Source organism: Trichosurus vulpecula, chromosome 1, assembly GCF_011100635.1.
Source record: "Trichosurus vulpecula isolate mTriVul1 chromosome 1, mTriVul1.pri, whole genome shotgun sequence".
Classification (NCBI taxonomy): Eukaryota; Metazoa; Chordata; class Mammalia; order Diprotodontia; family Phalangeridae; genus Trichosurus; species Trichosurus vulpecula.
The window spans coordinates 90525557-90550550 of NC_050573.1; the positions used below are offsets into that span (position 1 = coordinate 90525557).

The window sequence follows — 24994 nt, forward strand, 5'->3', positions numbered from 1 at the left end:
AGCAAACTGTTCACTTCTAGATGTAAATTAGCTATTTTGGTATATCTGAGGGTCAGTCAAGGTCTTGATAGAGAGGGGGAATCACTAGAAGAGTGCTTTCCCTTTCAAAAATGACCAAATTTACTTTTACAATGTGGACTGCTTATTACAGAATCTTCATTTATAAAATGAGGTTAGATTTAAGCAACCTTTAAGGTTTCTTCCAGTTCTGAAATTCTCTGATGGTGATTCAACAACTTTATTAAGTCAAGGCAAAGAAATTCCCCCTGAAAAAAATAATTTTTTAACCAAGCTAAATGCTCTTTCATTGACCAAAAAAAGTTAGCTTTAGATACTGGTTATAATGATGTTATTGATGATGATGGGGAGGAGGAGGAGGAACAGGACCAACACATGTTCTCAAAGCACATGAGAAAAAAAGAGCTATAAGATGCCCTTCCTTTCACCTAGGCTACCTGCATCCCAGCCCATCCTACAGGATCAGGAACCACGAAAAGCCTTTCCCTGCCCAATCCCCTAACCTTCTTGCCAATTCTCTGATTCCCTTTTCCCTCCTGACTAGATACTGACTTTCCACCTCCACACCTGTGGGAAAGAACCCAGGGTCCCTGCTCTAATCAAACTTATGGGCCCACTCATCTAGATGGATATAATCCTCACACCACTTGGATGAGCAAGGAGGCACCAAATGTAATACTTACAGCAGGATGGAAGACCATTTGGCCCTACTATCTGCTCTGCTACTGCGCCCTAAGGTCTACCACACCTTACTACCTCATGTCCTTCAATAAAGATGATAAAAGAGGAAAATGATAAATGTTGGAGCGGTTATAGGGAAACAGGCATAATAATCCATTGCTGATGGAGCTGTGAATTGTCACAGCCACTCTTGAAAGCAATTTTGGAATTATGTTCCAAAAGTCACTAAATTGTGCATACCCTTGATTCAGTGATAGCACTACTAGGTATAGGCAGAAAAGAGATTTTTAAAAAGACAGAAAAGATCCATATATGCAAAAATATTTATAGTAACTTTTTTCATAGTAGCCCCCAAATGGAAACTGAAGGGGTACTCACCTATTTGGGAATAACTAAACAAATTATGATATATGAACGTAATGGGATATCATTGTCCCATAAGAAATGACAAAATGGACGGTTTCCGAGGAAACTGGGAAGACTCACATGAACTGATGCAGAGCAGAATTAGTATAACAATTTCTACAATAACAGCAAGATTATAAAGACAAGCAACTTTAAAATTCTGATCAATACAATTGCAAACCATGATGGTTCAAAGATGAAGTACACTACCCACCTCCCCTCAGTGAGGTGAAGGTCTTAAAATGCAGAATGAGACATAGATTTTTAGATGTGGGCAATGCAGGCATTTGTTTGATAGGCATACCTGTTATGAGGGTTTCATTTGTCTTTTTAAAAATTGTTCAATGGGGGAGAAAGAGAAATAAATGCTTGTTAATTGGAAAAAATAATAAAAATTAAATTTGGGGGAAAACTGGAGCACTTGAAAAACATTTAGAAAGACATGATTAAGTGACCAGAATTATATAACAGAAGTGCTTGATTCTTCACAATCTAATGGATGACAAATCACTGAACTACAAATACAAACCTCAAAATTTTCTTGAGAATTTAACAAAAAAAATTTGTACCATAACCAGTGCATTATCAAAGATAAAATTTTTCACCTATAATTGCTCGAGCATAATTATGATCCACAAACATCTAGGAACAACACTTGTTGAAAGATTTTTGAACATCTTCAATGTTTTAAACATATAATATCTGAATGATGTGGAATGGAAATCCTTCAAAGCATTGAGAGTCAATGACAGTAATAAAAACCAAGTGAGAAGAGAAAGTACTTCCCATTCATGTTGTCCTGTCTGTTACTGGAATTGTCCCTAAAAGGCTTTTAGTGAGTTACAGAAATTAGCCTTGAGGCTACTACTTTCATTCTATTACAAAATCAATCATTTTATCTGTCTATGGAATAGATTCACCAAACACTAGACATAAAAGAATGGTAGATAGTGACTTGTCCCAGGACTATTTCTGAGGACCATCAACATGAAAGATTAGACAAATGAAGTTAATAATAATTATAATTACGATAATGATAATAATCAGAAGAAAGGGAGCGTGGTGGTATAAGTGTAGAGAGTTGGACTGAGAGTCAAGAAGACCTATTTCCAAGTTTTGCTTCTGACACATACAGACAATAGGACCCTGGACAAGTCAATTAAGCTTATAGTTCCACTGGGAATTCTTAAGGCTAAAAGCTTCAGAAAAATTGTCCATATGCATTGGTAGAAGCAATGTCCTCACAGAGAGTTCCTTATACCAATGAAATCACAGATCTAAACCAAATAATATTAACTAATCTTATTACATATCATAATAGTATGCATACATAACCCCATCTTCTACAGGAAGCTTTTCCCAACTCCTCTTAATTCCAGTCCCTTCTCTGTCAACTATTTCCTATATATAGTTTGTTTGTACAGATTTGTTTCCATGTGGTCTCTTCCATTAGATTATAAGCATCTTGAGGGCAGGGACTGCCTTTTGCTTCTTTTTGTATCCCTAGTACTAAGCACATTTCCTGGCACACAGAAGGTGCTAAATAAAAGTTTACTGACTTTCTGACACATAATATCACATCATGTACAAGAATATATAACAGATACTTAATATCTGTCAGATGATATACAGGGAGTAACAGAAAATGGAAGGCACATGTATTATAAAGGGCATAAGTGCATTTGGTTACTTATCTCCTTTAAAATGAAATAGAGCTTTATACTTTTATAATTTTCACATCCACTATCTCCCTTTTCAAAACAGCCACATGGGTTAAGTATGGCAAGGATTACTTTTGCTTTTCAAAGATAAGCATAAAGGTACAAGATACCATGCATTAGTAGAAGGTCCAGGAACAGAACCCAAGTCCCCCAAGTTCTAGTTCAGTGAGACTTTCCATCACACCCCCTGGCTTTTGCAGTATCACGGGCAATCAATTGGTATTTCTCTTGGCAATTCCTTCTATATGGCAACAGTGCAGTTTTGGGAGGCAAAAAGCTGTCCATCTTGGAATTTTGCTGCTGACAGGGATCCATTTTGTATTATGCCTTTTCATTCACTGCTAATGTCAGATAATGCTCTTCAAACAGCTAGGATGCATTATGTATACTGTACAGCATATAGAGCACGTTTTCACCACCAATCCCCTGATTAATGGTGATGGATATATACTTCATTGTGCTTTTAGTGACTGCTTGCATTATTTATCAGAACATCTGACAAGCAGATGTTCCACAGAAAATGGAGTTAGCCTTTGAATATTCTCTATACAGGGAACCTGTGATGACATCATAGACTCTATTCTACTCACATCTGGTTAGTAGGTTGGTTGACAAAAGATTTCAAAGGCCCACAGATTTAAAAAAAATCAGTCAGCAATATAATTCAGAAATAGCCCTGGGTTTTAGAAATTAAAATTAAACCCTTCAAGTTGAATAAAAGTATAGGAAAGAGGCCCCAAATCAATATTTTTAAATGGTGATACTATAGACAGTAATATTTAAACTCTACTACATAGAGTTTAGAAAGTGAAACTTAATTCATAATCAAACAGGAAAAGGGAAGAGGGACTACACAGCAAAGGGCCTTCCTAGAAATGCTAACAATACTAGAGCTCTATCTTTCCTAATAAACTCTCCTCTTCCTGTTGTCCCCCGTAAACACAGGCACCTACTACAAGGAAGACACATTTAGAAATTCATTCATTCAACACATACTAAGGAGCTACCCTGTACAAAGCACTGTGCTGGGCACCAAGATGAAAATGCCATCATCTGCTGCCAAGAAACTTAAAGTCTAGTAGAGATTTACAAAACATATAGCTGTAACACAAGGCTCAAAACAGAATGCGGGAGTTGGGTAAGGAATGCAAAAGCAAAGAAGTCCTTCTTCCTCTTCAGAGGAAGTAGTATTTCAGCTGGGCCTTGAATGACCAGTAGAATTTCCAATGAAGAAGATCTGAAGGTGGCATGGAGGGAGGAAGAAAGTGACTTCTAGGCAGAGAAAATGACATAAGCAGATAAGAAAACGACTGACTGAGAGATTAGACTACGTTAGAGCCAAACTACAGAGAGCTTCAAATGCCAACATGAGAAGTTTTTACTTTTATTTTTAAAGCAATGGAAAACCATCCATGATCAAAATGACATTTTGGGAAGATTACTGTGCCAACATGTCCAAGATGAATTGGAAGGGGAGTAGCTGAAGGAAGGGAGACCTGAAGGATAGGATTGCAAAAGCCCAGGTTCAAGAGGTATGAGATCTAAAGTAGGGTGGCAGCAGCAGGTGTTAGTAGAAAGTAGGTGTAAGAACCTTTGGGAAGGAACAAAGGCTCTCATTACTGATAGGATGTTACAAGGGGGTTGCAGGGAGGAGGCAAAGTTTTGCATCTACGGGTAAACAGGGAAATGGCGGCACCATTGAGGGAAATAGGGAAATGATAAGGAAGAGCTAGTTTTAGGGAGAGAGGAGAGATTCAGTGTTAACCATGGTGAATTTGAGTTAAGAGATGAGACAACCAGGTAGAACCAGCCAACTGGACGTTGGGAATACGAGACTAGCTACGGCTTTGAAGACAGGTTAGAACTATAGAGATAGAAAGATATTCATCTTTTCTGACCACTAAGGAATAATTTAGTGCTCAATACTATACCAAATACTTAGAACTTTAGACCAACACTAGAATTATTGAAAAAAATTTTTTTAGGATTTTTCCCAAATTAAAAATAAAAACTAGTAATCCATAAATTGGGAAAACATGCCCCAAAGCATATGACGCCATAGTCTAAAAGTTAAAAAAAATTCCAAGTTTTCAAATATAACATTACCACTGTTACCTTTGAATGAATGTCTGGGCAGCTTGTAAAGGGATGTCTGGAATATCAATATCACTGTTATCATCATCCAAGGATTTGGAATAGGTAATGTTTCCATTGTCAATATTTATTAGGATTAAGCCATCTGCTTCCTTTTAAATAAGGATGAAAAGCAAAGGTTATTTTATGATGAAATATTCTCATATAAAACCTTGAAAATTTAAATACAATAATTTTGCAGTCAAGAATTCAATTTTATCAATGTACTTTGCTATGATAAAATTTCAGTAACTTAACTACCTTTAGTTCATAGGCTTTTGCATATCTGACATTTTCTTCCATGAAAAGTTAATAATATACCAGAAGCTGTTGATAGCAACAGTTAACACAACTGAACTGCCTTCTGTCTTCTCTTCTGAACTGGGAGAAAAGATTCGAATAAATGTTTATGGCAGATTTTCTTTAAGCTATTCAAATCCTATAATCTTACCCACCAAATCCAGCTAAGTGCATTTTTGACAACCTGAAACGCATTTAATTCTTTTTTGACACTAGGATCTTTGCAATTCATGTCTAAACTAGCAGAATATCCTTCTTGCCAGTACCCAAACCTTGCTTTCATCTTTCTGGATGTGGAAAACACACAAGTACAGAGTTCTAAAGCACATGTCTAAAATCAATTGTTTTGAAGACATGCTTAAATTAACCTCACTAGCAGAAGAAGATACAGAGCAAATAAACTTTATTTTAAAAGATCTGTATTGTTTTTACATTAAAAAGCAGTGAGAGTCATTGGTAAATACAAGCCTATACTTACTTACTTCTCATTTCTGTACTCCCTAAAAGTCAGTTTTATAAATATTAGAGAGATCTGCAAAGTAAATAGTTTGTAGTGCCCACAGCTTCATACTCTGTTTAAACTTTTAAAATGTTTAGAATCATTCTGGGTCAGCAGTCATGAATAAGGCTATGTTTTCAAATGATATATACATTAGCTTTAAACCCCAGTTCTTTTTCTGGCCTCACAGCTCTCGGAAGTAAAATAGAATATAAATCTGAAAGCTAAATAGAGGTATCCTTTGTCTCACTGCTGGGGGAGGGGGAAGGAGAACCATACATAAATGTCTGGATATTGTAAATATCTCTAAAACACTGCTGGTGCCTTCCCCTGGCACAAGACTACTGGCGAATAAAATCAGAGAACCAAATCCAGAACTCTGTTAGTTAAAACATTTGTCTTCACTTCTGAAAGTTTCCAGTGTAAGATCCTTCTACTAAAGGGATTTACTTAACTATAGCCAGCTGGAATTAACCGTCTGTAAAAAAGCCAAAGCAGGCTTCCCTTCTGAAAATTCTGGAGACAGGGTGTTGCTCACTGAGGGCTAAAAATAGAAACAACACATTAATACTATGATGTTTTTTTTCCCACCCTTTACTACCCAGACCAGATGACGTCTTTTAGTTTCTTCCATTAGTATTTGAATAGCCTTTTCTTGAGGCATATTTTTTTTCCTGGTGAATCATGCATTTCAGCATCAACACTTAACTACACCCAATTATCCTAATCACTCATATCCTTAAGTATGACTACCACTAGAAACATCTCCTATGGTCACGCTGGCTGGTAAAAAGCACTTAAAAATAACTTCATAACCATGCCGCTTACCAATCCCAGTAGGTTTTTAAAAATGTAACGACTCCTAGTGTTTTCAAGTGTGAAAAAAAAGCACTTTCCCCACAAAAAAAATTGTGAGCAAGGATTAGTATCCTGATTTTATAAATGAGGAAACTGAGGCTCAAAGAAGTTTTTTTTTCCCATGTCTACATAGAACTAGAATCCCAACTCAGGTCTCCTCACTCCGTGTCAAATGCTCTATGTCAGACTGCCCTTCCAATTTACCTTTTCTTTCATTTAGGGTAATGTGTTCTCTAACTGAAATGCATAACCTGCTATGGAGTCAGCCCACAGTGAGATATAAAAACATGACCTATCTTGTCACATACTAAATTATGCTACAGAACTTTCATTTTTAAACAATTCTTTACCAGGAAATAAGTAGCTTGAGTAAAACTTACTTGGAATGTTATATATTGAAGTGAATATAAATAGATTTAAAATGTATGTAACATAACACTACTGGGCTATCAAACAAAAGCAAAAAAATAGGGTTTGATGTCTAGAAGCATAATTTATATTACTACATGTCCTCGTAACCATGTCTGATTATATTACAATCAGTTTCTGCAACACAAAAGGGTAAAATTTTTGCTCACATGTCTAAAATTAATTGTTTTGAAGACATGCTTAAATTAACCTGGCTAGTTGATGACCTTCCCTCCCCATCCTTATAGCACCTTGTCTGTCTTCTGAGGAGTTCAGAATCCTCTCAAATATATTATCATTAACTCATGAGTCCTAACAATATTGTTCTTAATAGTTAAAAGATAGTCAGACATTCCATATCTCACCTTGCTAACTTCTTCAAAGTGATCAAGATGACAACCCATAAGGAAAGACGTAGGCGCCATTACAAAGTCTAGCATCTGACCAGAAAGAATGGGTACAAAGGTGTGCTGCCACTGAATGGGGTGAAGATACAGCATAAAGCACTCAGCGATGAGCGTGAGTAGAGCCCAGTCCGAAGAGAAAAAGACAATCCGCTGTTCAGTTAAAATGCAGGAGATGATCTAGGGGGAGAAAAATAGTTTTGAGAATCTATTCATTCACTGATGAAGTCTTAGATGGAGATTCCTGACTGGGGCTATTTTCACTGGCTGTTCCCCATACCTGGAATGCTCTCCCCCCTCCCAGGCCCTAGCTTTCTTTAAATCCAACTAAAATCCTACCTTCTAAAAGAAGAGTTTCCCAATCCCCCTTATTGTTTGTGCCTTCCCTCTATTGATTATCTCCAATTTATCTGACCTCTTATTTGTATACAGTTGTTTTTGTGCTGTTCCCCCATTAGATTGTGAGTTCTTTGAGAACATAGACTGTTTTTTATCTTTCTTTCTCTCCCCAGGACTTAGCACAGTGCCTGGCATAGAAGGACCTTAATATATGCTTGCTGATCTGATTTTATGCAAATGCAAGGTGTTTGACAAAAAGAGCACCCTGTAAATATTAGTCAAATAAGTACAGGCTATATTCTAATACTTTGTGACAAGAATAGCATTAAGGTACCCCTATATACATACTACATTTTAAACAAAAGAGGCCTAGAAATGTAAAATGTTCAACTAATCATAAAGATGGGGACTAGCCTGTTTACCATGGACAAGCAAGATATAAGCTTTTCATAGAATTATACAATCTTAAGAGGTGGGAGGGACTTCAGATATCATTTAGTTCAATCTATACCTGAAAAAAAAAGCACTCTCTATGGCAGTGGTTCTCAAAGTTTTTTGTCTCAGGACTTCCTTGAACTCTTAAAAATTATTCAGGCTCCCCAAAGACCTTCTGTTTACACAATTTAGAAATTAACTCTATTAGACTACAATTTTATTAGAAATTAACCAATATTTATTAAAACATCTTAGTACTACTATGAAAATAATTTCGACCTCATAGACCCACCGAAAGGGTCTCAGGGACATACTTGGAGAAATACTGCAATACAACATCCTCAACAAGTATTCAGCAGCCTTTGTTGGATCTGGAGTAATAGCTAACATTTATACAGCATTCTGAGCTTTGCAAGGTACTTTACAAATATCATCTCATTTGATCTTCATGATAACCCTGAAAGGCAGATGCTAGGGATAATAACCCCTGTTTTACAGATGAGGAAGCTGGAGCAGACAGAGGTTAAGTGACTTGTCTAGGGTCATACTGCTAATAAGTGTCTGAGCCAGGATTTCAACTCAGGTCTTCCTGATCCCAGGTCCAGGACTCTATCCATTGTGCCACCTAGCTGCTTGTATATAACCCTAGCTCTTGAGGCATCCTATTTCCCTTCTAGATAATTTGAATTATTTTCTCGTATCAATAACCCACCTCCCTACAACATCCTCTTATTAGTTTAAATTTTGCCCCTGAACCTCATGCAAAACCCACCTAATCTCTCCTCCAAACAAAGGTCTTTCAAATACTGGAAGACAACCATCAAGTGTCTTCTCTAGACTAAATATCTCCAGTTATTTCACCCAGGTCTTTTATGGTCTGGTTCAGTCTGATTAGGGAAACTCTCTTGATCTGCCTGAGTTCCACTGTCACCTTTCAGATGGCAGACAAGGGCAACAGCTCCCAGGCCAAGGTTCTAGTAGCGGGCAGCCAACTTTCCTGCTGTTCCCCAACACTTAAGAGTACAGCTACTATCCTTCCTCCATCCCTTTTGGTCATAGCATAAAAGCTCACCGGCAAGCACAAATGAGCGAGGACATTTCTATCTACAAACACATTTTTAAGAAATTACATGGCTGCTAAAAAGAAGTTCAAGTGGTTTTAAAATAAAGAATTAATACAAAGATTAATATCTGGGTTTGGTTCTGGTTTCCATTGAGTGTTTACTCTGACATACCACATCAAAACTCTATATCAAAGTATCAAACTACCTTAAGGTCCCAGTTAGGAACACTTCTAATTCTAAAATGCTATGAGTCTAATAATTAAGTTTTATCATTATCAGCTCTAACGACCCTTTGAATCCCCCCATTCCAAAATACTTCAACCCTGTTATTTGCAAATAAAGTCTAGACTGAACATTTGTTTTATGCGGGGTTCAGAAGACTCCTCCTCTGGACATGCCTAACTGTGATAATACTGGAATCATGGGATTTAAAGTTGGGGCCATAGAATTTCATATAGTCCAAACACCTACTTTATAGATGAGGAAACAAAGGCCCAGAAAGGTTAGATATTACAACACAGCAATTTTGATTGCTGCATTAAACTAGTGAGAATGGGATTTGACTGGCATTAAAAGATGCTTACCTGTAATACGTTCTCAGGTTTGAAACACAGTAAGGGAAGGTGAAGGTCCAGGTCTACAATGGGGCTGTCAGGATCCGCCCGTGAAGGAAATACTATCTGTAGTGGTTTCATGTTAAAAACCTGGGAAAACCAATATTAAGGTTTAACACTGATGCTATGATTCGGTAGATTCTTAATGATAAGCATAACAATTTAAAAATAATAAATCAAGAAAACCTAAAGCAACAAAATCTCACTAATCTACTGGTAGGGGAGGGAGGAGAGTATGGATTAAAAGATATTTCTAAAAAAATACACACAATGCTACTGTATTATGTTCATGTTATAACCCCCATTAAAATGTCAGCTCCTTGAGAACAAAAATGATTTTCCTTTTTTTGTGTGTGCATATTCCTTGCACTTAGCACAGTGCCTGGCACAAAGTAAACACTCAATAAGTGATCGTCCATCAATTGGGTGACTCAAGCAATGTAATAATTCAAATTAGGCTAACTGATGTGTCGCCAAATAGAAGTCTTTGAAAACCTGCTCTAATAGGTAAAAATGATTTATCACTGTCATATCAATTGTTGACATGCAAAAGAATTCTCCTAAAGCACTTAAAAATTGCTTTGCCTCTTAAGCAGGTTGAGTATACTCTGTAAATATTTACATTTTATTCATTAGCTTAGCAAATCCTTTTTTGCATAGTCAGAGAAAAAATAAACTTCAGATTAGCTGCTTTGTCCAAATTATCACAAAATGAGTGGAGTCCAAATTTATAAATTACTGTTCCTGAAGTATTTCAGTTATAATTTTGTCATTTAACATTTCTTGAAAACATACTCAACCAAAAAATGCTCTAAGAATGAAAATGTGATGCTCTGTACAAGTATTTACACACGTCAAAAAGTGTCAAAAAGCTAATTGTTAATTCATCTGAACAGGGATGAGAGGTAGGTTGCTTGATGAAGTACAATTTTACATGAGAAAACTTCAACTAGGAACAGCTGAGTGACTAATTCAGTTACAGCACAACAGGAAGAACTTTACAAAGGAGTGTTCCCCAATAATGCTATATTTGGAACCTTTTTTTGTTTTTACCAAGTATCTGTCATCAGAGAAATAAAGAATTCTAAAGATGAAACAAAGTAAGATACTACCAGCTATGGCCTATCAATGTTTATTCACAAAGGCTATATGGAAAACTATCCTTAGAGGTGAGAAGAAAGTTCCTGAATAGTTTCCTACATTAAAAAAAAAAAACAAAAACTTATGATGCACAATGGGAGATACTGGTTAACTTCTTCCCAAATTTTTCTACATTCTCAGTTTAAATCTCACAATGTTAATAAGCACAGTGGTTATACTTATCAAGGAATCTGAAATGAAGTTAAAATATGCACAAGACTCCTTTTTTGGAAGTTGTATTTTGATCTTAGTTGGATGTTGTTTAGAAAAAAAATCAACCAACCATAAACACGGAAGGATTTTATACTCTGCTCTTTTCAGTCAAATGAGTGACCAGTTTAAGGTGGGGGAGAAAAAGGACAAAGAATGCTACAGAAAATTGTTATGTGTGCTGGTTTCCTTCTCATATTTTCATCAAGGATGTCCTTAATATATGTGTAGTTCATTTTCATAATAATTTTATAAGTTGTCTGCTACTGTTGTATAGAAGGATCTGTCCCTCTCATTTACAGATTATATTGGGGACAAATCTGGGGACGCATACCGACTACATCAATCTCTGGAACATTTCAGGGCCTCTTCATTGAGATACTTTATTTTTCAGTCAGTTAAATGAGTATTTATTAAGTACTTACTACATGTCAGGCACTATGCTAAGTACTGAGACTATTTAAAAAAACCCTCAAGGAGCACACATTCTAATGAGAGAGACAACATGTAAATCATTAGGTCCATATAGGATAAATAGAGATGGAAGGAAATAGATCCATGCTGAAGAAATAGGTACAGTAAGGAAATATTAAATAGAGAAATAATGCTTATTTTCAAGTTTCTGCTATAGAGGTGGATGCCTAGTTCATTAAGTTAGAGCACGTACATGTGTATGTGTGCATGCGTGTATGTGTGCATGCGTGTATGTGTGTGCGCATGTATGTGTGTGTGCATGCACGCGTGCATGTTTGTGTGCATGTGCGTGAGTGTGTAAGAGCAAGCTAGACTGTATATGAGAAACTGTACAGTGTTTCCAATGATACTAAGCTGGTCCTTGGTCCAAAAACCTATCTTTTCTAATGCAAATGTTTTGGAGGTGCGATCTAGTTGTTAATTTTGGAATATGTTAATCTTTATAGAATGGAGAAAGTCATGAGTAATACAAGGGGAAATGGAATGATATGTGGTAGGCATATTTCTAAAGATGATTTACATACAAGATGCAGCCTAGAGATGTTGACTAGGAAATACTAAATGGGAAAATTATGTAGGGCAGTCATGTGCCAAGAATAAAGGAGATGAATGCCAAGAGTGTTACCCTGGTAATCATGTAATGTGAAAAACAAAACAACTTGGAGGAAGGCCTCAAGAACATTGGGTAGATGGATCTTCTGTGGAGGACCTATGGCATATATAACATGAATAAGCCCTGCATGGATGAGCTGTCATCTAGACAAATGAAGGAAGTAAATAATAGTGAATTGAGAGAATTTATATAGCACTTCAAGCTTGCCAAAGTGCTTTACATATGTGAGCTCACTGGATCAGTGAAATCACAAATCTAATGAGATACTGAAGACATAACCCATGTTTCAAACGACCACACGAGATTTTAGCCCACCACTGGAGAGGGCCTCTGGCTAGAACCAAAGGGCCTATTAAAGCATTTCCTCACCAAGTTCCTGGGGTTCGAGGTCCAATTGTGCTAGTGATAAAAGTATGTGACCTTGGGCAAATCACTTAACTTCTCTGAAATCACCCATTTTTCTAGAATGAAAGAATTTTGAAACTGGACACAGACCTTAGAGATCAACCCTTCATTTTACAGATAAAAAATGCTGTGACCCCAAGAGATAAAGTCAAAAGTCCTTCTGACTTTCTCAAGTCCAAGACAGGGGTCTCTTGACACATCTCTCAATACAGAGCTAATTACTGAATCAAAACCGGAATCTGAATCTCCAGGCTTCCAAATCATGGTTGTCACTGCTTCACAATTATGATCAACTATCATTAACATATATCTCTACAGAGGTGCTGTCAAGATTTTTGGATGAGCGAATGCCAGACCAATCAACTTCTATGGCATTCATTTAGGAATTCATTAACTGATTTTTTTTTACTCAATTTTACCCTCCTGATATTGCTTTAAGTAATGCTAAGACACATCCTCATTTCCTGAGAGGCGATGTATAGTATTGAAAAGAGGAGCTGGTTCTTCTCTGGTTCAGATACTTTCTAGCTGTGTGAACAACAGGAAAACAGTGTGTCTCAAAAGTCTTAGTGCAAATTAAACTTCAATAAGCTTATGCTATTATTAATAAACTTTAATAGCATAAAATAGCATTAAGACTTTTGAGACACCCGGTATGAATTTCTTCATCTAGGAGTATAATCTTTGCATGAAACACATTACAAGGTTGCTATGAGGAAATAGCTTAGTAACTTAGAGGAAAAAAAAAAATAGAGGACTACAGATTTGTTAGAGACTTTGAGAGATTATGTAGCCTAGGAAGTCTTAACCTGGGTTCTGCAAACTTTTTAAGAAAATATTTTGATAACTGTATTTCAATATAATTGGTCTCCATTGTAATCCTATTTATTTTATGCATTTTAAAACATTATTCTAAGAAGAAGTCCATAGGCTTCACCAGACTGTCACAAAAAGATTCACAATCTTTTGATCTAATCCAATCTCATTATTTTACAGGTGAAGAAACTAAGGCCCAGAAAGTTAAACTGGTTTGCACCAGCTCACATTGCGAAAAGACTGCCTAAGAGCCTGAACTCAAGCATCCTTCTGACACAAAATCTAATGTTCTTTCAATACATGCACTGTACATCCTCTACCTGCTAATAACCATTAATTTGTCATTAGTACAGCATGTGTCACATTTCCAATAATTTTTCACATAGACTTCATCTTCAGAAATAGTGCACCAAGCAAGGTTTAGGTACACTCCTTATATGTGTTCATTTATCCGAACATATCTAGTTTGTGAAGTGCAAGGTTAGACTGCAATAGATTAGTTTATATACCAAGTATCATAAAAGCATTGTTAATTCATTAGCTAATTACCAGATGGAGCGGTCCAGGTGGAGGACTGGGGATTAAAGACAATTTTGCAGCAAAATCTTTTATTCGCTCATCAACATCAAAATCCTTACAAAGTTTCAGTTGTGCCAATAAACTGAAAGAAAACAGTCATTTCTGTTAATTTAATGAGAAAGAAAAAATAAAATCAAACACTCCTGATTAATCTCAATTATAAACCATAGCCTAAATTTTAACTTAATGTCATCATCTGAAAAAGTTAAATGCCCTATCCTAAAACATGTCTCAGAAGAAAATTATCAAGAAATTTTACATCAAGATTTTATTCTAATTACCTCCATGCATAAAAAGCTAGAATTCTATGACTAACAAGGAATACAATTTTAAAATTATTGTGGCCTAAGAAGGAAGCTTTTCAAAAAGTAACTAAAATAAGACATTATAATTTAATAACAAATGGTGATAAAGGGTGATAAAGTCATTCCAGACTTTTTTAGATGACTCCTCCTCATACACTCAACCTTCCAGCCAAATCAGTCTACTTGCTGTTCCCTCAAATCTTAATTCTATCTCTCTCCTCTGCGTCTGTTCTGCTGGTTTAGAAGAAACTCCCCCAAATCACCCCTGCTTTTTTTAAACCTGTAGATTTCTTCAAGGCCCAATGCAGGTGCTTCCTCTTATAGGAAGCTTTGCTTGATTCTCCTAGTGCAAATTACATTTATTAGTCTGTGTCAGTGTTGTCCTCCTCCCTCTTCCCCCTCTTCCAGAAAACAGCCTATTTTTCATTTTATGTCCCCAGAAGAGAGGATAGTGCTTTGCCCACAGTGGGTACTTAACAAGTGCTTGCTGAACGAAGAGTTTTAATTACTACAAAATTTTTCCTAAAGACTAAATCTGCCTTTCTGCAGTTTCTGCCTGCTGTGCCTACAAACCTACCCACTCTTCCCCCGCTTTCAGAAACCTCTCCTTCGATCTGTCCAACCCTACTAGCTACTGACCTAGACTGCCACTTCCCTTCTCAGATAAACTCCTAGAAAGAGCCCTGTACATACTTGGTGCCTCTACTGCCTTTCTGCTCTTGATTTTAACCCCTCACAATCCAGCTTCTGACCTTAGTCTTTAACTAAAACTGCACTCTCCAGTCACTAACATCTCTGAATTGCAATTCAAACCACCTCCTTCTTGAGCTCTCTGCATCACTTGACACTGTTGATCACCAGTCACCCCTTGACTTTCTTTTGATTTGTCTTTCCCTTCTCTAGGTTTTCAGGACACTGTTCTCTTCTGGTTCTCTTCCTACCTCTCTGGCTGCTCTTTCCCAGTCACTTGTGGGATCTTCATCCAGATCATGCCTACTAACCTGAGATATCCCTCTCAAAATTCTGCCTACGTGCTCTTTTCTTTTCCCTCTCTGCTACCTCACGTGGTGATCTCATCAGCCCTCATGGGTTCCATTATCACCTCTGTGCAGGTGATTCCTAGGCCTACATGTCTAGACCTAACCTCTCTCCTGAGCTCTAGTTTGGAATTACCTACTCTCCTTTGGATATCTTGGACCGATTGTCCTACTGACACCTAGAAATCAACATGCCCACAAGAGAACTCATTATCTTTCCTCCCAAGCCTTCCCCTCTTCTAAACTTTCCTATCAGCATCAAGGGTACCCCTCCCCTATCCTGTCAGTTACTCAGGCTTATCATAATCCTCGATTCATCACTCTTGTTCACTCCACATATCCAATCAATTGCTAAGTCTTATTGTTTCTCTCTGTACAACATATCCCATATACAACCTCTTTTCTCCCCATCACACAGTAACCAGGCCTCTTCTCCTATCACCTGAACTAATGCCATAGCCTTCTAATTGGTCTTCCTGCCTTTAGTCTTTCTTCATTCTAATCCATTTTCAACTCAGCTGCTAAGGTGATTTTCCCAAAGAGTATGTCTGACCATCTCCACCCAATAAACTCCAGTGGTTCCCTAGGACCTCCAGGGTCAGATATAAAGTGATCTGTCTGGCATTTAAAACTCTTCATAACCTGTACCCTTCTTTCCAGTCTTGCCTCCATGCTCTCTATAATTCAGTCATACTTGCTGTTCAATGCACAGGTCACTCCATCTCCAAGCCCACATGTTTGAATTGGCTATCCCTCATGCTTAGAATGCTCTTCCTCATTACCTCCACCTCTTAGTTTCACCTGTCTTCCTTTAAATCTCACCTTCTAGCAGAGGTCTTTCCTGATCCCCCACCCATCTGCTAGTGCTTTCCCCTCTGAAATGGCCTTCCATCTTGTTAGCAGCGGTTACTTATAGGCTGTCTGCCCCATCTGAATGTGAGCTCCATGAGGCAGGAACCATTTTTGCCTTTTTTTTGACTCCCCAGGGCTTGGCTATCTGAAAGCCCTTAATAAATATTTTTGCTTGACTAATAGAATCAAATAGAAGCCTGATCCCCTTTTTCACACATCACCATACTTAAAGCAGCTAAGTCTTATTCAGGTTAAAAATCCCTAGTCCCTTCAAATGATCCTCAGAGGTCACGACCCAAAGGCCATTCATCAGCCTGATTACTCATCTCTGGACATTCTCCATTTATCTTATCAAATGTGGTACCCAGAATGGAACATAAAATCTCAGATGTGGTCTGATCAAGGCAGTGCAGGGTATCACCTTCTTGGTCCTGGATACCATGCCTCTCAATATATCCTATGACCTTAACCACATTATGGCTGCCATATCACACTTATGACTCACTTGAGGTTTGCAAAAATCTGGTCTAGCCACATCTCCATTTTGCATTTATGAAATCGGTTTTTTGAACCCAAGAGTAAAGCTTTACAAGGACCCCTTATAAATTTCATCTTTTTAGTTTTGGCCCAATAATGTAGCCTATCCAAGATGTTTCTGAAACCTGAATGACATCCAGAATTAGCGATACTTAGAGGTCGGGAAGTGGGCCAATGGACAGAGTGCTGACTTGAATGCAAGAAGATCGAGTTCTAAGCCAGACTCAGATACTTGGTAACTGGGTGATCCTGGGCAAGTTCTGCCCACCTCCATTTCCTCTACTGTAAAATGGGCATAAAAATAGCACCTACCTCTCAGGGTTCTTGTGAGGATCAAATGAGATAATGTTTGCAAAGCATTTTCTAACCTTAAAAGTGCTTTATAAATGCTAGCTATCATTATTACTTACTAGCTTCATATCATTGGCAGATTTGATAAGTAATGTTCGAGTAGCATTTAATGTGACATGTCCCAGCTAAAAGCTAGACAAAGCACTCTGTATATGAAAACGTACTATCTAATATGCTTCTGTCACTAAACACTCCAGTCCAACAAGGTTGGCTTCTCTTGTGATTATGTTCTTCAACATGCATGAGTAAAGGAAAATGTACTTCAACTTCATATATCTTAACATTTCATAACAGGGTTCTATCCACTTCCAACTAAGCCCAGTGCACTTTGCATGCACATCCACTGGTAAAGAATTACCTTCATAATGAGAGATCAAATGGGTCCTAATTCAGGAATGTATTATTTTTTCTCACTATAGACACAGGTTAGTGTTTGCTTTATAGAATTAATAAATTTGCTCATTGTTTTTCTCACCATAAACATTCATTTACATTCAGTCATTAGTTAATAACATTAGAAATTTTCATAATGGAAATACAGAGGAATAATAAATTCATTCAATTTCCGATGTAGAAGACGTGTGACTGTAAAGTAATGAAGTTCTTTCATATGTGGCTCAAGATGTCAACCTCATTTCTCCATTACTGCATACTGCCAATAAAACTGTTCTTGTGATATGCATTTTGTTTCCTGCACTGCTTATTTTATTTTGTTTTTTAAATAAAATATAAACGGACAACATATAAATTATTTGTATCAAAATTAAGACATCAAAATGTGGCCAGAAAAAATGTAAATAAAAGTCAAGAGAAGGCAGTCCTGTGATTTAACAGAGTTATCAGACAATCTTTCCAAATATTTTCACTTATTTTGTCATTTTAAAAACTTTTACTACTAATACAAAAAAAATGATCCATAGTTCTTACCAGGAAAGACAATCTCTGAGGGCATTATAATACGGATATCTAGATATAAGACAAATAGCAAAAGGCACAAAGCAGCTAACAGCATGCGTGGTCTGCCCAGGTAATTCGAAGTGTGTTTTGCCATTGTAGAAACAGTGTTCATCCTAAAAGTAAAGTCAGACGATTACTATTTTGACCTTTTCTGGCACTAGACCTCTCCCTCATTAATAAGTTTTAGGTAACTTGTGACAAGCCAAGGAAAGTGAGATAGTACAAGTCAGGAGCGCCAGACATCCTGGCACAGTGGCAAGAATGCTAGATTTGGAGTTAGAAGACGCTTGAGTAAAAATCCAGGCTCTGCTGCTTTCTGTGTCACCCGAAGGAATGGTCTCAGTTTCCTTACCAGAAATCAATAAGCAAGGATTTCTTAAGTATTTACTATGTGCTGGGCACTATCAGCTGCCTAGGATACAAAGACATAAAGAAACAGTATCCCCCTCTTTCCATCGCCCCCACACATGTATATGTATATGTATTTACATTCTATTAGAAGAAATAACATATGTACATGCACATATATGCACATGTACACATTCATAGGTGTATTTCTATACGCACACAGAAATATACATATGTGTGCATATGTACACATTCATATATGTGTATATTCAACATGTGTAAAATATATAAATAAGCATGTATGTGCATATTTATATGTTTGCATATGTATATGTATGGATAAATATATAATGTGCATGTGTATATTAATATAGGTATGTATAATTATACAGGTTAGAATCCCTTGCCTTACAGGGTTGTTGTGAAGATTAAGACAACGCATGTAAAGTACTCTGTAGACCTTAACGGGCTCTATAAATATGAACGATTCTCTTCAGTACATCCCTTGATAGAGGTGACATGTTTAAGACTCACTTTAAACATCACCAACAAGTCAATTGCAGAGCTGGGAAAAAAGCACCCAAGGATCCTGGAATCTCGTTTAATTGCTATTTTAAGCAATGAGATTACCTTCTCTAAAGTAGGGCATAAAAATCTTTAGGTAGTCATATTTCCCTTTTGAAAATGCTTTGAAATAAGAAAATTCCCTAAATCTACCAAAATACCAACAGAAACTGTAAAACGTAAATAACCTACTTGTATAGGTCTGTAGTATTGTGCGACCACACCATATGTTCTGTTCCCACATACATCAGTAAGGACCAGGAAATGCACTCGGTCTTCCTTGTTTTCGGGAGCTACACAGAGTCCTCCTATAAAAAGAAGGCAGGGGCAGGGGGAAGGAAATTCTCATTAGTCACCTACACAGGACAAATCCTTAAAGAAATGGCACCTATAGTCAGCATAGCACAGGAGTACTAAAGTCATCTCAGAGCCTTCATTTATAGAGGGCCAAAACTGGACTTCCAGCTCACTCTTTTCTCCATCTGTAGATGACATGAAGCTAGTAAGTAATAGTAATAGGTAGCATTTATAAAGCACTTTTAAGTTTGGAAAGGGCTTTATAAATATTATCTCATTTGATCCTCACAACTATCCCAGTATATCTCGTTTGTACATAGTTGTTTGCACATTGTCTCCCCCACTAGATTGTGAGTTTTGAGAGCAGGAACTGTTTTTTGCCTTTGTTTATCCTGTATATTTAGCATAATGCCTGTGCTAAGTCCTGGGGATACAAAGAAAGGCAAAAAAACAGTGCCTGGCATACAGCAGGTGCTTAATAAATGGTAGTTGACTATTTTTGCTTTCACATTAAGTACATACTTTCTGTTTCAGAGCTGTTAGTGCCATGGCAGCAAATTTTGTTGAACTAGGAAGCACAACAGTGGGGGCTCAGGAGCTACAGTGCTGAGTATTAAGAATGTATTCTCTCTCCCCCTACTAAAGGGTTATCTCTAGGACCCCAAGAGAGTTTGATTCCTGACCATGAGCTGATGTTCCACCTTTAATAACCCCAGACCTACTGGTGAGAGGGCAGACTGGAGTGAGCAAGCCTGTTCAGAAAGAGAGGAGGTAGCCACATCCACACGGGCTACATAACATAACAGTAAAGTCTTACTAACAGAAAGCTTTTTTCCAGAGCACAAAAGAAGTAAGGAAGGTGGTGTTTTGGGTGAACTCCATATCTGCCCAACCCACAGTCATGGTCACTGTAGCCAGTGGGGATCTGGCTTCAACTTCTCTGGATATGATCACAGTAAAACAGGGGAGGGCAGGAAGAGGTAGGTAGTTATACTGTTAATAAAAAGTGCTTAGCTTTGGTCCTCTTCCCCTAAACACTTCAACCTCTATTATTACCAGTGACAAACTGGTGCCTGGGATACCATGCTCCTTCCATGGGAAATAGTGTATCTGCAGGATAGCTTTGCATACAGGCACACCTTTGTCTTTATTTATACTAGCATCATGAAGAACAGTGGGAGGTGGGCAGTGGACAACATAGGTAAACATGGCCAATTCAAACTCTACAAGGTGAACAGAATTTTGAGGATGGCTTTTTAAAACCACCTGCTGCTAAGCCTTCTTGAGAAATGTCTAAATTAATCTCCAAGTTTTAACAGCATTTATCAAAACAATGGAATTTAGATTTGCTGTTGTTGTTTAGTTCTTTCAGTTGTGTATGACTCTTTATGACCCCATTTGGGGTTTTCTTGCCAGAGATACTAGAGTGGTTTTCCATTTCCTTCTCCAGCTCATTTTACAGATGAGGAAACTGAGGCAAAGAGGGTTAAGTGACTTGCCCAGGGTCACACTGCTAGTAATTGTCTGAGGCCAGATTTGAACTCAGGTTCTCCTGACTACAAGTCCAGTGCTCTATCCAGTGTATTACCTAGCTGCCTCAAATGTAGATTATATTATCACAAAGAGTGATACATATGAAGAATATATAAAAATATATAAGATGTCTAGAAAAGAATGCAAAGTAAAAAAGACACAACTAAGAGAATTATATCCACACTAACTCCTTTATATCAAAACATTTAGTATAATGCATATGTGACTGTAGAGCCATAAGGCAGTAGTAATAATCATTAAAATTCCAACAGCTACCATTATATAGCATTTTAAGGTTTGCAAAGCACTTTAAATGTCATCTCATTTGATGCTCACAACAACTCTGGGAAGCAGGCACTATATCCATTTTACAGATGAGGAACCAGAGGCTGAGAGTAATTAAAGGACATCCTCAAGGTAACATGGCTCCAATGTGTCTGAAGCAGGATTTGAACTCGTCTTCCTCATTCCATATCCAACGCTTTATTTACTGTGCCACATAGCTACTTCTGTTCTAAAGAAGTTAGTTCACTTCCAATTCTTATAATCTAATACAGCTACGTAACAAACCTAAGTATTCACCTGGTTTGGCTTCCTGACATGTTCATCTTGACATGTACAACAGGTTGGTGCTATGAAAATTGTGAGCCCACTTAAACACAGGCTGATTTCTTGCAATAAATTATTTTATATGAGTAAAAAAAATGTACCTTTTTAAAATTAAAAAAACAACCTCCCACAACTGAAATTTTTTTAAGTGTTAAAGTATGACATAGGATTGTGATGGAATACTACTGTGCTATAAGAAATGATACGCTTAATGATCTTAGAATAACATGGAGACCTGCATGAAATAATGAAGAGTGAAATGAGCAGAACCAAGGAACATTGTATACAGTAACAGCAATACTGTTTTAAGAGTGACTTTGAGCAAATAAGTCATTTTGACTATTATAAATACCCAAATGAACTATAAAGGACATATAAGGAAAGACGCTCTCTGCATCCAGAGAACAAAATGATAAACAGAAGTGTGGATAGAATAATCTTACATACATAGACCTATTTGTGAATAATGGTAGCCATCTTTAGGGTGGTGGGAAGGGAAGAAAAAAGGAAAAAAAGGAAATTTACTTGATAACTTTATTATATATTTAAAAGGAATAGCAAGTTGTACACAACAGATTTGCGGTTTTGTGTGCAATTATCTTTTTTTATTATATGGAAGGGCTTACTTTATTCCATAAATTAAAAATAAATAAAGAGACCATACCTGGAAAGCATAGCTGTGGCAAAGCACTTAGATCGACACCATTTGGAATACTAACATCTTCTACATCAGGTACTTTCTGGTCTCCATGGGGGTTCTTCCAGTTCTCAGTTCTGAGCTTGTCTCTTTTTTTCCTGAAAGATCGTCTTCTTGATTTATTCAGATTAGTACAACTGGCACTAGCTGTCGAACTGTCCTCTTTACTGATGAATGGAGGTACAAACACAGAAAGAACCTCAGGCTCAAGAGGAAGAAGTTTTTTCATTCCTTTCTTCTGGGCAACCTAGAGCAAAAGAAAAAAAAGGAATAAAAGTGTGATTTATTTTTTGCATGATACTTTACTGCTTGGCCTATAGCTTTCAAAATTCACAGAATCATAAATAACTTTGGAGGGCATTTAGTCCAACTCCTTTATAATTTACAGATAAGGATGAACATTCATCCCTGATAACCATGCTCCCGTATCTCTCTTCCCTTTAGTGGCTAAAAGTCTTTAGAAGACCATCTGTACTAGATAAGGATAATCTTCCACCCCGGAAAGCTATGGCCCTATATCTTTCTTCCTCCTTGTGGATAAATGCCTTTAGAAGACTATCTGTAACAGACGCTTTCACCTCCTCTCCTCTCACTCTCTTCTGCAGTCAGGCTTCCAAACTCATGATTCAACCAAGACCGCTCTCTCCAAAGTTTGGCAAATCTAACAGCCTTCTTAAAATCATCATCCTTCCTGAAATCTCTGCAGTATTTGAAACTGTTGATCATCCTCTTCTTCTGGATGCTCTCTCCTCTCTGGATTTGTGTAAGTGTCTTCTTTGCTGGCTCCTCCTTTGTCCCCTTTGCTGGATCTTCATCCAGGTCACATCTATTAACTGTGCCTGTCTACTAAGACTCTGTGCTTTATATTATCTCCACTGGTGATCTCATCAGCTCCCGTGAGTTCAATCATCACTTCTATGCAGTTAATTCCTAGATCTATAGCCCTAGTTTCTCTTCTAAGCTACAAACACATTATCACCAAGTCCCTTTTAGTAATCTCAACCTGGATGTTGCATAGACATCTCAAACTCAACATGTTCAAAACAGAACTCATTATGTTCCCCCTAAACTCTACCTTCTTTTGAACTTCCCTATCTGCCGGGCTCACTTCCTGGAATCATCTTTGACTCATTCTCACTCACCTCATGTGTCTCTAGACAAATCTTATTGTTTCTACCTGAACAATTTAGCCTGTAAATGTCCTCTCTACTGACGCAACTCTAGTTCAGGCCTTAAGTACCCCACTACCTCTCACTTGGACTACTGAAATAACTTTTAAACTAGTCTTTCTACCTTAAGCTCTCCTCACTTCAATCCATGTTTGGCTCAGTTGCTGAAATAATTTCCTAAAAGATAGTTTTGACTGTATCGCCCCTGCCATCTCAGTGAGTTCAAGCAGTTCCCTATTACCTCTAGGAACAAATACATTTACCAAATTCAACGATGTGTACCTTTCACCAGCCATTACTACCAGTGAAGTGATGTAAGTTTGTTTCAAAAAAATATTTTTATGGACTTTTCAATTGTTTATCTTAGGCTCCATCTTCATTCTCCTTTTTGACAAGGCACTGTTACTCTTTCTATAGCTGTTTCGAATCTTAGTTTCATTCATATTAGATGTATTTGTGTTAAGGGGACAATTAGATGACACAGTGGAGAGAATGCTGAGCCCAGAGTCAGGAGGACTCATCTTCCTGAGTTCTAATCTGGCCTCAGACACTTACTAGCTGGGGGACCCTGTGGGACTTTGTGTAGGCAAGTCACTTAACCCTGTTTGCCTCAGTGTCTTCATCTGTAAAATGAGATGGAGAAGTAAATGGAAAACCACTTCAAAATCATTGCCAAGCAAATCCCAAATGAGATCACAAAAACTGAAATTACTGAACAACAACATTTCTATTAGGATGCTTTCCAAATTAGTTATGGTCTGTTTTATAGATCTGAAAGTGTAATATAGTAATATAACATAGTATTAATATAGTATAAGATAGTAATATAACACAATATAGGTATTAATTGTTTTAAATTTGTTCATCCCATTCAGCTTTGGTTTCAGGACCACTAACTTTTCTTTGATATCTTTAGGCTCAAAGTGTCTTGCCTGGAGGAGACAAAGACATTTGTTAGATATTGCCTTCACTTACTGTTTCAGTGCAGCATCTGGATTCAAGAATACGATTTTTACTTTCTATCTTTCCTTGTCATGCATCAAGAATTTTACAATTAACTATTTCAAAAGCCATTCTGATATCATTGGAAGAAGATTCCATAAACTGTTTAATGTGTTTTTTGGTGGAGCCATATAGTTTGATGGTATCCGTGCAGTGTATCGGTAATTAAGGTGGGACTTTTTTTTTTTTACTGTTTTCTCTTTTAGAAATGCTAAAGTAATAAAATGCCTTTGATTAAGCCTTACTAGGTGCAAAGCCCCAGGCCCATACCCTTTTGCTAACTAGATGCTAAACCCCACATCCACACCCTTTTGTTGATTAGGTATGAATCCTTCAGGCCCTAATACGGGTATGTAAGATCCAAGGCTGGCCTTTGACTTTTGGGGGCTCTCAGTCACTGGAAGAGTGGTGTGTTACTCTGGGCAAGCCGATGTTAAGAGCTCCCTGGCTTGTCAACCCAGCTGTTGATGCTTTCCTGGTAAATGAATTGTGATTTGGTCTGTTTATATTGTGTATGTTTGTAATTTGTTTGTATTTGCTCTGAAGTTCAGGTTGCTGCCTTTTCCTCCTGAACTAACTGAGTGATATTTGTATGTTGGATTAAAGTAAGATTGCTAACC

At 37.3% G+C, this 24994-nt stretch overlaps 1 protein-coding gene across 1 annotated transcript in view; it reads right to left on the minus strand.

The window, feature by feature from the left end:
* Positions 1 to 24994, minus strand: part of DENND3 (DENN domain containing 3) — a 118568-nt gene that overhangs the window by 71503 nt on the left and 22071 nt on the right. The window contains exons 2-8 of the mRNA XM_036764223.1: positions 22171 to 22450; positions 19260 to 19375; positions 18126 to 18268; positions 14087 to 14198; positions 9850 to 9969; positions 7389 to 7607; positions 4941 to 5071 (exon numbers count right to left, since the gene is read on the minus strand). Of these exons, the coding sequence (XP_036620118.1) occupies positions 4941 to 5071; positions 7389 to 7607; positions 9850 to 9969; positions 14087 to 14198; positions 18126 to 18268; positions 19260 to 19375; positions 22171 to 22450 (1121 nt within the window). The remainder of the gene's footprint in view (positions 1 to 4940; positions 5072 to 7388; positions 7608 to 9849; positions 9970 to 14086; positions 14199 to 18125; positions 18269 to 19259; positions 19376 to 22170; positions 22451 to 24994) is intronic.